The 13,438-nt window shown below is 42.1% G+C and overlaps 1 protein-coding gene across 1 annotated transcript in view; it reads right to left on the bottom strand.

Moving 5' to 3' along the window:
• The window catches only part of RASA1 (RAS p21 protein activator 1), a 700,806-nt gene that overhangs the window by 547,576 nt on the left and 139,792 nt on the right, over positions 1-13,438 (bottom strand). Inside the window, exon 5 of the mRNA XM_069224876.1 lies at positions 6,681-6,798. Within this exon, the coding sequence (XP_069080977.1) occupies positions 6,681-6,798 (118 nt within the window). The remainder of the gene's footprint in view (positions 1-6,680; positions 6,799-13,438) is intronic.

Raw genomic sequence — 13,438 nt, 5'->3', positions numbered from 1 at the left:
AGTTTCTTTTGCAATTTTGTTCAGCATACATCTTTGCAGCCCTTTTGTCCCTACTGCTTGATCAGTTCCCTCATTTTCTCTCTGTAGTTGTCCTCCTGAGACCAATTTTGTCTTGCTCTTAGCATTTCCAACTTATGAATTTCTGAACGATGGCGGGTGGATGGCACCTGCTAGTCTGTAGTATGGAATAAGCTCAAGTTTATTTTCTGTAGTGTTATCTGGATTTTACTCATTTCAATGTAGATGGTGCGGATAAACCTTCTTGAAGATTTAAAATGGCTATCGGCCAAACAGTATTGGTTTAGTAGCAAACCCACCTCATTAGGAAGAAACTAAACCTTAGCCAATGAGGTGGACGTGCTGAGTACAATTTCTCCTATGTTACACCAGAGTTCAGAAGTGTAAATGATACATATACAATAGTGAGCCTCAGACAGGGTGAGAGGGGTATTGAGCAGGGGAGGGGAGGTAGCAAGGGGCATCTGGTCTTGGTTGCATGTGAGTTTATGAAATATAGCAACACTGGAGAACAAATTTACAGATGTGAAATAAATTTATTCTCCAGAACTGGATTTTCCAATAGATTTATATGCCTGAATCAGAATCGCAAGCAATACTATAAGCAGTTAATAAGCAGGAAGCAGATGCACCTTCACGCAAACAGGTTCTGTAGTACATCTTGAGTCCCTTTGTTATCAGATTCCATATTCAGATGCGAGCAGTAGTGCGTAGTGAACTTATGTCTGCTTCACCAAGTTGCTGCTCGGCATACGTTCGGTAGCGGTATTCACCTGCAGGCTGTAGCGGTCTCTGACGTGCTCCAGGTAAAATGCAGAGTCTCCCTAGCTCATCTGGGGCAGAAACATTGGCTGGGTAAATACAGTTGTCTGTTCTAATGGTATTAAAGGTTGTTGGACACAGGGAAAAGCCTTGAATACTTTGTTCATGAACTGATCGATGATTCACAGAGAAAAGTGGAAGGGAGCATTGCTACACATCCAGAATCTCAAAATGAATGCAAAGTGCACTCTTGCTGATGAGTATGTCAGTTATTTTCTAGAAAACTGGAGGAGGTATGGCAGTAGTTAGTGAGGTTGCACAGAGAAGGCACTCAACCTGTTCAACTGACGACGTACAAAACACTTTCACTTTGTGACATAGCTTTTCGTCCTAGCAACGGCACGTGCTCATGCAAGTATTGCTCTGTAATCTGAGTATATATCCAGATACACACATTCTGTTTCGGGAACAATACAGTCAATACTCATTAATTTCAGGTTGTGATGCAGGACTTGGCAGTTGTGTCTTGTGAGCAGCAGCAGAGTATCTTCAGGAGGACTGGGGGATTCTTGTTGTCTGGCCAGGTCGCCATACCAAAACTGGCTTAACCATGCCTGGGCTACTAATATCAGTCAGTATAAGGCTTGTCTTCGACATTCTCAGTGCTCTGGGGATGAGAGGTAATGCCAGAAAGGTCTAGGCAAAGTGGTTTGACTGAGACATTGGGAAGGCACTGCCTTGAAAGCCCGGTTGTCAATACCTGCTTGCATGTCTTTGTGTTTCAGGGTGGCAAAGTGTCTAAGGTGGGGTGAACACACTTGTTGAAAATGTATCACAGCTGGTATTGGTGAGGATCCCACTCGTGACAGGCTCATGGGGAGCAGCTGAGCACACCTGCATGCTTTATCGGAACTCCTGGTTTAGGAAGCTGTCCTGTGTGTGGTTGGTACCCAAGGTACTTACGCCTTACTAGGTCCAGTTATCCCACCTTAGTTAAGTGTAGGCAGTGTCTAGAAGCCAAGCTCTCTGAAGGTAGCTTTCGATGAGCAGCCAAGGCTTATCTAGGAGACATGCAAACTCATGCAAAACCACCGTAATCACACAGCACTTACACACAGGAGAGAAAGCACTCAGTTGTACAAAAATAAAGGTACTTTATTTTTGGTCACACAATATCACAAGATACTAAAAGGCCAACCCTCCATTAGGAGGTGAGTAATACACTAATTATATACTCTAGTAAACAGTTATAGGCATAGAAAAGGTTAGAAAACAGTGCAAATGCAGTTAGACAATAGTGACCTAGGGGGAGCCCAAACCATATACTAAAAAGAGGGGAGTTGGGAGTACTAGAAAACCACAGAGGTAACCCAGTACTTCCCAGTGACCAGGAAAGCAGGAGGAGGAAATTACTGGAATTTCCCGAAACCACCCAAAAGCAAGGAAAAGAAGAAAAGACACCACCCAGACAAGGCTGCAAGTAACCAGCGGGGGATTCCTGGAGAGGACGACGTGTGGAGAGAGGGGACCAAGTCCAAGAGTCACAGTGGAGTCCAGGAGGAGTAGGAGCTACTACCCACCCAGCTGTAGTTGCAGGAGTAGGTCGACGGTGATGAGAAGGTCAGCACTGCAGCCCTGGAGCCGGAGAAGGGTTCCTGAGGGATGCAGATAGCGTCCCACGCTGGAAGAAGAATTGCAGTCGGGTGTTGGTGCAGGAATTCCACCAATAAGCCTTGGCAAAGGCAAATATCGCGGTTGGCGAAAAGTGGAGCTGCTGAGGACCAGCAAGGCCCAGGAGGACTCAACCCGGGACAGGGAGTCAAAGGGGACCTTCAGCGACAGAGCGAGCCCACAGGAGCAGAGGCAGCACCCACAGGACGGGGACACAGATGTTGCAGAAGGAGCCCACGCTGCAGGAGGACCACGCAGAGGGCTGTGCGTCACAGGAAGGCACGCTGAGGGCTAGAGCTGCAGGTAGCCTGAAGTTCCCTTGAAGGAGATGCAAACGAGCCTCGGCAGCTGGAAGAGACATGCTGCAATGGGGTACTGTCCTGCGTGGGAAGGCAAGGGCTTACCTCAACCAAACTTGGACAGCTGGCAGAGAGGACAAAGAGGACTACTCCGGACCACCTCCCGTGATGCAGGATTCACGCAGCTCAGGATGAGAGGAGATCCATGCAGCCGGTCGTCATTGCAGTAGGTGCTCGAGGATACAGGGGAGTGACTCCTTCCTTCACTCCAAGGGAGATTCCTTCTTCCTTCTATTGCAGGCTGAAGACTTGCCACCCTCCGTGGATGCACAGCCAGTGGAAATGTTGCAGAAGCTGGCAGGAGCAGTGGAAACAATGTTGCAGAAGAGTTCTTCTTCTTGGAGGCAGATTGTCGGGTCCTGGAGGGACCAGTCACAGTTCCGGAGACCAAAAGTAGGAGCAAAGGATGCAGAGGAATCCTGCTGGAATCTTGCAAGCCGAATCTGAAGACCCACCCCAGGGGAAGACCCAAAATAGCCCTAAAAGGGGGACTGGTCACCTAGCCAGGTGACCACCTATAAGGAGGGGACTCTGACATCACCTACCTGGCCTGGCCACTCAGATGCTCCCAGGGGTCCCTGCCAACCTTTGATTCAAGATAGCAGAACCCAGGGACCCTCTGGAGGAGCTCTGGGCACCACCCCTTGGGTGGTGATGGACAGGGGAGTGGTCACTCCCCTTTCCATTGTCCAGTTTCGCACCACAGCAGGGACTGGAGGTCCCTAAACCTGTGTGGACTGGTTTATACACAGAGGGCACCAAATGTGCCCTTCAAAGCATACCAGTGGCCTGGGGCGGCTACCCCTCCCAAGCCAGTCACGCCTATTTCCAAAGGTAGAGGGTCTTACCTCCCTCTCAAAGGAAATACATTTGGTTCTGCCTTCCTGAGCTTGATCAGATCAAGCAGCAGTAAGGCACAAACCTGTCTGAGGGGTGGCAGCAGCTTGGGCTGCCCAAAAAATCCTAGAAGACAGGTAGTAGCAATGCTATGGGTCCTCTAAGGAGCCCCCAGAGTGCATGGAATCATACTTCCAATACGTGCAACACTATTGGGGTATGATTCCGAAATGTTTGACACCAAACATGCCCAGGTTTGGCATTACCCTTATGTAGCTCGACATAGGTAGTGACCTATGTTCAGTACACGCATACAATGGCGTACCCGCACTGACGAAGTCCAGGAAAATGGAGCTGGAGTTCGTGGGAGCACCTCTGCTAGTGCAGGGAGGCCCTCACACACAGGTACTTGCACCCTGCCCTCTGGGCTGAGAGGGCCTGCCAAAGGGATGACTTATAGTGACCTGGTGCAGTAACCTGTAGTGAAAAAGGGTGCATGCACCCTTTCACACAGGCTGCAATGGCAGGCCTGGAGAACACTTTGGATGAGCTCCCTGTGGATGGCATAATACATGCTGCAGCCTATGGGGATCCCCTGGTACTCCAATGCCCACAGTACCTGTGTCCTATATACTCAGGACTTACATAAGGGGAACCAGTGTGCCAAATGTGGGGTGAAAATGGTACAAGATACCAAGTTTTAAGGGAGAAAGCATAACCACTGGGATCCTGGTTAGCAGGATCCCATTGGACACAGTCAAACACACTGACAACAGACAGAAAATGGAGGTAACCATGCCAAAAGAGGGTACTTTCCTACACCTGGCAAAATGCTCCTCCACAATGTCCACTTTGTGAGCTATTTCCCATTGTCACTGTGCCGCCTCATGCATCCTTATTTTGCAATTTAATACATGGGGTCATGCTGTCAGTTTCGATCAGAACAGCCTTGATAGCCAGCTGTGGCAGGGAAGCAGACAGACCCAGTCCAATGGCCCACATCTCAAACACTGATAGGGAGAGACCCCCCTCATCTAAGTTGAGACATTCATTAACTGCTCCCGCCTCTGAGCTCCTCAATCATTAATAAAAGAGGTTGCTATCCTATGCAAGATGACATATGGCTCAGTAGCAATCTATAAGCTGTAACTAAAATCTTTTGTTGCCGCCAAATGCTCCTAGAAAATAAACATTGCCTTGTGATGCGATCTTCTGAAAGGAAATGCTCAGCCCAACTGCGCGTCTAGAATCATGTAGCTTGTGCAGTATTACTGTGACATGTTACTGGGCCATTTGTAAGGGAGCACATAATGCGATATCTTGAAAATCACTTTATTGCTTTGTGTCATAGAACAGCTGAAAACTTGGGGAACTTACAGAGCAATGTCATCATACCAATTACTGTGTAAGTATGTACATTCATTAGTAAATGAGACTTTAACATAACAACAGAAGACTGCAGCTGTCACCAGAATGCTCCTTGTGGATTGTAGTCTCCCTACCTCCTCCAGGTTAGACGCATTATCTGACTATATTTAGTTTTCTGTTCTGTTTAACATACTATAATGGATCACACCTTCACAGCATATATATGCATTCCATGCAGAAAACTAAATAAATAGAACCTCAAGAGGAAGAAAACAAAGTTGTGTACAATTATTAGCACCAGCTTGTGGTGAATTCACCTACAATTATTAAGAACAGTTTTAATATGTGAATCAAATTTATCAGTGCTTCTTCTGTTGCATACAATCCTTGTTCTAAAACAATGGCATAACAAGAATAAATTATAATTAATAGGCAACCAGTGCTGGAATTAGAAAAACATATTGTGATTAGAGAAACTGGAATTGAAGTTGTGTAATGTATTTCTGGGCAATTTTAGAACATTAACTGCCAGGGCCCAGCCAATGAAAAAGATGGCTGCATGCCCTTAAGGAGGTCTTTGACTCCTCTACTGAAGCAGCTTTCACCAGACAATCATCCAGTCAGTTTTGGAAATACCTGATGGCCATGTTCTTAATGAAGTACTGCTACGGGAGCCAGACTTCATGAATATCCGAGGGAACATTTCTGGCCAAAGGGGAGGGCTTTGGACTAGTAGTTCCTTACTACTACAGAAAATCTTAAATACTGAGCTTGGGAAAGTGGAAGCAGTTATCCAGTAGATCCAGGGAGCTGAGGAATTCCCCTACCTGCAACAACAGAAGAACATCTTGCAAGGTGGTCCTCCAAATGGATTGTTTCCTGAGGAACCTTTTGCGTTCCCTGGTGTCCAGGATCAGTCCCCATTTGTCTGCCTTCTCCCTAACAAAGAAGAAACTTTCATAGAAACTTAGATTCTTCTTGGTCTTCGGTACTGACTAGCTCCCAACACATAAACATAAGCAAAGGGCAAGTTTGCAAAAATGTGGATGCTCTTCTTTTTCTAGAAGGAAAAGACTATAAATGTCTGTGCAATCCGTTCTAAGGCAATTTAGTCCAAAGTTATCAAGAATCCTTGACTAGGGATGGCTAGTCCACTAAAGTGCTACTAACTATGTTAAGTCACTCTGTTGCTACAACTGACAACTGCTGTGAACAATTAAATAATTTTGCAGGTAAGGCAATGGTTTGAGAGTTATATCCATTCAATAATGTGAACTCTATCTCACCACAACTCCATGTCACCAATGCAACTCTACCAATAACATCTCTTAGGCCACCCTAGGAGTTACCTCACCTACCCGTGCAATACATCTGCAAGTGCAATGGACCGAGGACATGCCTGCAATAATGCATCCGTTATCCTTACCCTGCGATGAATTCAAGACCCACAACAGGAAAATCAAATGCATTCTAGCTAATAGTACAAGACATGTTTTACCCAAGTTCCCTCTCATCTTCATTGTTATGTATAAACAAAGTAAAAAAAAGCGTAGCAGACTCCACTCCGTATTAGTACAGAACCATGTTTATGCAATTCAACAGTTCTGTGTTGTCTTTTAGCTACATTTGTATGTGTTTTCACATTAATGATAAAACATTATTTACCACTTCTTCCACCAGGTCATCAACAATAAGTCCTTGCTCATCTGTTCGTAAATTGGTAACCCACATCCAACCATCCTCCAATTCATTATGTACAATAAACATGTCTCCTTTCAGGAAGCTGTAATAAAGATCAAGACATTCATTTTAGGTTGCAGTTTAATCACACACTTTAAAAACCTTCACATTAAGAAGCAGTGAAAGACTGATTTTAAAGAGTTTTGGTTGGTTGTGTTTCTGTCATTATTTAGTGGAACACGTCCCTCATTTCATCACTGAAGTACACATCATATTATAGTGGATCACACCTTCACAGTGTATATATGTATGCATTTCATGCACAAAACTAAATAAATATTCGCTTAAGTGCTAGAGAACAACGTTGAATACGTTTATTAGCACTGGCCTGTGGTCAAATGGTTATAACTTCACCTACTGATAATAAGAACAACAGTTCTTAAGTCTGTATCAAATTGATCATTTCTTCTTCCTTTGCATAAACATTTATTTCCATTTCTAAAACAAAGGCATAACAAGAATAAATGTGCAACTGGAATCGGAAAACTATTATTCTGGGAACCCATACTTTGGGGGTGAGAGTGCAGCAGTGGAAAGGGGGATTAAAAAGAGGCTGCATTTTAAAATAGTTTATGGAGTTAGAGCTCCTACTGCAGAGATCTTTGTATGCCCAACAATGTTAAGGATATCATTATAATGTTAAGATTACACTGATAATTCATGCAGTTGCTGGAGAGATCTGCGTTTTGTCTAGTCACAAGTAACACCGCAGGTGAATATGCCTGCTGTAAAGAACACTGTGCAACATGCAGATCACAGCTCATTTTTGAAGTAGATAGATAAGTGGGTTACTGCTTTTGTTACAGATACTGGTGTTACTTGCAGTTAATATATTGCAATGCTTCTACTAGAGCAAAAGGAGCAGCATGGAAACTGCAAGGCATGGGTTTGGAACCTTATTGCTTTCTCAATATGTCATTATTCTAAGGTTGCTAAAAAGGATTCCTTTGGGTAGTAATAAATTATTATTAGCACAGAAAACCCCTTCCACTGCATTACGTTTAAAATCCTGACCGTGTTTCTGCCGAGCTTGCACTCTTAAAATAAAATGCGTACAGGTAGGGATAATATGTGACGCTTACTATTTGTAATTCTCATTTTCTTATGTAACATGTCCTGTACATTGATTAACATGTTTGTCAGATATACATAGTCTCTGTGTACTGTACGCATAACATGTAACATGCTCCTACAACCCTCACTGGGATAAGCATAGTTATAAAAAAATTAATAAGTGCGACTTCAATTGTTATTTGGGTAATTACTCATACAAAGAGATGTATCTGACAATCTTACAGTGCATGCCCATCTCCGATGTACGTGGGTTAAACAAATAAAAAAATCTGCCTCCAAACCATAGTTGCTCTTAAGTATTTTAAGTGATAACAAGCTGTGTGACTTTCCTTCTCTCCACGGCAGTGGCATCTATGTACTAGGCCTCAAGGTTGCTCCCAGCCAGACTGATACTCTAACAAAAAAAGGCTGATGGCCTTTTATAACAGGCCTTTGTTTTGGGTCAGGCTGCCAAGCAAAGTACCCTGCAGGCTGCTGCTCCAAATACAAAGCAAACAATGTGCAGGCGCTGCTAAATGAGTCCTGGTGTCTGCAATTTACACCAGGACAAAGTCAGCATATTTCACTGGGTCCAGCCCAGATACAGGATCTGGTTCAATATTAGCAGCGAGATGTGGGATCCGGTGGGGTTCGCTTAATTTCCTGCACTATCTCTAACTAATCTTTATTTACAGAGATTAACACTGTTTGCTAATGCTGGAAGGTAGGAACCTAGTTAAGTGAGAGTCCACCTTCCATTAACACACTGAATGGTTTAGCCAACATCACAAATATTGTCCTTTTTCAAATAGTTGTGTTGAACCATCTTGAGTCAAATTCTCTTAAAATCAGGTACTTCACAAAAACCAATAAACCAGGGACACCAGAGCTGAAAAGGTGGCACACAATAGTACTTATTCAACATGAAACACCAGACCACTGGGACTTGCATTTACTGTCTGTTTTGCCACAAAATGAATTACAATACTAACTCTTCAATTCTACTTAATGCTTTTCAAATCTGCTTTCCCAAACCTGATTTACACAAGAAAAGCTTAGTAAAACCCACCAAAGCAGCAAGCAGGAAGCTATTAGAACTTTTACAAAGAACTGCTTTTGATCAAGTCAGATTTAGCTGATTTGGATCCAATAAAATATTCATGTAGGATAGGTGCCTCAGTCACATCACAGCAAATTATTAGTTTACTACATACTATCTAGAATTTATCGAGTAGTGACTTGGTGCCCTAAGGAAGCAAAAGGCTGACTATACGTTCACCAAGAAGAACAAATAGAGATGTGTTGAGAGGGGACTCATTTCTTTAACTTCTGATTATAAACCACTTTAAAATGCTGAATTTATGTTTTGATCATTTCTGTAATTTGACTACTAATCACACAGAACGTTGAGCCTGTTGCAGTTTGCCAGAGTACATGAGCTAATAAAGAGTAGCTTGTGCATCCTGGAGTCATTATCTTTCTGTGATATGACTTGATCTTTAAAACTTATAACATAGCTTTCAGTATGGCAATGCTGTGTGAGAGTCCCAGAAGAAAATGGAGTGATCTGTAAATGTCAGCATCATAGTGCTTGTGACCTTCTTTGAGGAAAACATTATTCACACTGATACAGCATGCCTGCTAGCTCCATATAGCAGAGGATTCCAGCAAGAATGGGTACATTGCCTAAAACCCACACACAAGTCAGTAATTCTTTTTCACAGACTAAATAGATTTTTTTCAGTTTAGTGTAAAACTAAAGATACAAGACCAAAAATGAAGGTTTTTTTCCCATCTATCTGGGAAAGGACGGCTCCAAGCTACTTATCTCTGGCATACAACTTGATATGTCAAGTTCTTTTCTGTAGGTTTATAATGCCAAGGCACTGATGAAGGATTTGCAATATGTATGTATGAGTGCATGCAGTATTTCTACAGTGCGAACTTAGCCAAAAGGCACTGAAACACTGTACAAGGCCAAAGATAAGCATACAGACATTGGGTGATAGGGAAGGTAGCTGGTTTGTGAATTATTAATTCAGTTTAATGCAGTGTTCCTTTAAGAGGTGTGTCTTCAAGTATTTTCTAATGTGGAACAGCGTTGGGGTGGTCCTGGTGGATACGGGATGTTGTTTCCGATCATGGGAGCAATGATGGAAAAGACCCGCTGTGAATGCTACGTTCTCTGGGGGGACATCCCAGAATTGCAGGATCTGGATTTCTAACCCCATGGCACAAGAACTTAGTCTAAGTGCCAATGCGAATTAGAACTGCAGTTGCAATGCAGACCATACACAATCGTCAGAGTAATACGGTGTAGAAACCGTTTCTTGTTCAGGATCAGTCCCTCAACATGAGTTCAGGGACATAATAGAACTCCAAACTTTCTCCTGTCAATGAATAACCCTCTCAAAAATAGCACTAGGAAAAGGGACATGTATTTTAAAATGTTTATTTCAAAATCCCTACCTAGAGCATAAAATATGAATAGTACCTGCACAGAATATGTAAAGTAATGCAGCAAGACCGGTCATGGAAAATGAAAACAAGAAAACATTTGACATGCTTATTGAGTTGATTTCATCCTAACATTGGCAAGCTATTTCTAAGAGCTACATTACATTTTTAACTGAAGCCATAAATAGCAAGCCTGTTTTCGATTTTCAGAGATAGCAAACAGGCTTGCTATTTATGGCTTCAGTTAGAAATGTAGTGTAGCTCCTAGAAATTGCTTGCCAGCACAACTTTTTCATTATGAAATCACAAACTATTTCTTATCACAGCTTGTTCAAGGATGGAGTAAACAGTCAACGACTGAAGGCCACTTCTCTTCTCCGTCACCTCTGACAAATGTTGATACTGCAAACCAACGTAAATTATTTTAATATCACCCACACAAAGTACTTCTCTAAAATATCTCTGTACCTGGGTTTTTATAGTATCTGAAAATCGATCTAATTTTGTAATTTTAAAACAATAATGTGACTAGAAGACACTAAACTAGCAATTAAACAAACAATCATGACCATATATGCTTCAACTGGATTATCAATTATAAAAGTAGGTGTATAGATAGCACACAATTTTAGAATATCAACGCCTGTTTAATACTTCAGACTTTCTACAAAAGAAATAGAAATGTCTGAGAGAGGTAAAGAATGGAAACACTAGAATCAGAAAATCTATGTTCAAGACATCCTCAGAATGATAACGGAGTTAGATGATGTTATAACTTACACTGTATATAAGATCATATTAAACATACGCACATTGAAAAATATAAAAATTCAAACAAGGCAAACTATTTCATTTTACAAATGCAGCTGGGTGTGTGCAGCTTACTTAGAATGTAGGTGGTAACAGTTACAGGTGTATATCTATTATTTCTGGGTCTGGGTGATTAGCTAATGGACCAAGAGTCTTGGAAACAAATCAATCAATACATACATACATACATCAGTATCAATTGGCCGTAGCACTACTCCTCAAGATCAGTACAGAGTTAAATTGTAAGTACCATTTCGAATCATTTTATTCACATCTGTGTCCATAATGTCTTTCCTCAAATTCAAATCTGAAACTGTGTCAAATTGACTTTTGAAACGGAGTGTGTCTTCAAATCCCTAACAGGCCCAAATTCCAAGAAGTTCAGAATCATATTATCATCATTATGCATGCTCTAACATAAGGTCTCGTTCCCTCAACGTACCAGAATTCTGCTCCCCAAGCACTTGCTTCATTGATGCTTTCTTTTCAATACTCATAGCCCTGTTAGAACATTTTCAAGAAACTAGGAAATATATATGCATGTTTCTGATTCCTAATCAGGTTCTTTTGGAGTCTATCTGTTTTTTAAGAGTAATAAAAGTCTGATAGAACCGATCAGTCAGTACCATTGCAATAAGGAAACCTTTCCGGAAAATGTGGATGGCTGTTTATGTGCAGAACTCTGCAGTGTTCCCATTGCGTATAACTGTATATTTCTTGCGGACTACTGGTTCTGTGACTGCAACGATGACCTCAGTGTTGAAAATAATATATTTCTTTATGATTATCAGCATGTAAGTAAGGATCTTTATTATCAAATGTAGCGTATGTATACAAACCCTTCAATATTTAACTGTTTTAATGTTCCATTGATCTGAAAAGGAACCAGGAATTATTATATCATCTATAGATACTATATTATTCATCAGGTTTTAAAATGAAAGAAACAGATGTTTATTGTAGCACTGCAAGGCACTAAAATACCTCGATAATTTAAGATCACTTTTATGTCATGCTTGGCTTCTGGCTTCAGAAGATATTAAGGTTGTAACTGGGGTTCATTCCTGAAAGGAATGACATGTAGAACTGAATTTTTATCCAATCCCGCTTGGTTTTGATATGAGGCTGGAAATGATTTTAAAGCCCATCAGCCCGCATATTTTACCCCTGAGGTTTTGAAGTACTTGGAGGGAAATGTTCACATTATTTCATCACCTTGAGGAGTATTCCTTATAAATGCTGGAAGCCAGTCTTCCTCTACAAAAATAATATCAAACATTAGATAAATACGGCCAGAAGATTGGTTTAATTGTATGTGGTATATCCTCCTCAATTTGTATTTATTCATTATAAACATACCTGGAGGGTTTGCATTTGCATCTTGTGTTTCAACCTGTATATATTGGAGAGTCTGTGGAACTACTGTCACATCTGCTGCACTGTCTAGAAGTGCGACCTCCCAAGTCAGTTTCACAGAAGTATCAACAGTTTGGAGTGCATTTTTTCTAGTGAGGCTAGTTTTTTCTTTTTAAATTGAATCCTTCAGTTGGGCACTTTCTAGTCCTTCTTTACAGTAACCTCTACTTCATGTCCTGATTCACTTTTCTGCTTAACAGGCTTATCCTTTCTGCAACACTAGGACCGTCAACTTCTTTGTGCCTTTTTACTGTCACAAAAAATGGCAGTTTACAGATCCTGACCCGGCTTTTTAATTATATTACGATCCCTCACATTAGAACCATCGTAGCCGGACCAACGAGTTAGCTGAGATTGTCCTTTCTGTTGTCTCACTCGGTTTCTTTTCAGTTTCTGGCGCACCTTTTTCTTGGTTGGACCCTCAGTCTCACTTTTTGTCTTGAGGTGTGGTTTAATGGCATGTGATCCCAAGGGGTGACGGCCTACGGATGTGTGCACCCCTGGCCACTTAGGGTGTTACATAAAACACACAAAGGCTGATGAGAGTAATGCTTGCAATACATCTGCCCATGTGGGTCCGGTGCTCACTGTGTCACTGAAAATAAGCTACTCCCAACCGAAGAGGAGTATCTGGGATAAACGGGTTTTGGGTTGCTTTTGTTTTAATTCATGCTGGACTCTTCCTACTCGAGCAGGCCAAAGACTGATTTCCAAATGGCCAAGTCCACTGTGAGATGCTATAGTGAGCAAAAGAAGAGTGAGCTGGTATGCTATCCGGAGCGACTGCTTGAGGAGTCACTTACTGCAAGCATTCCTCCCATCACCTTTCGTGCGTCTGATGCAGAAGCACAAACACAGCACGACAGGCACAGCACGCGCTGGTGGTTATGTTAACCTTTTAAACAACATTATGGGAGGACAACAACTAAGACCATTATCAGGATTGG

Source organism: Pleurodeles waltl, chromosome 1_1 (assembly GCF_031143425.1).
Source record: "Pleurodeles waltl isolate 20211129_DDA chromosome 1_1, aPleWal1.hap1.20221129, whole genome shotgun sequence".
Classification (NCBI taxonomy): domain Eukaryota; kingdom Metazoa; phylum Chordata; class Amphibia; order Caudata; family Salamandridae; genus Pleurodeles; species Pleurodeles waltl.
Note: the sequence above shows the minus strand (reverse complement) of the source record. Positions and strands in the feature narration are given on the sequence as shown.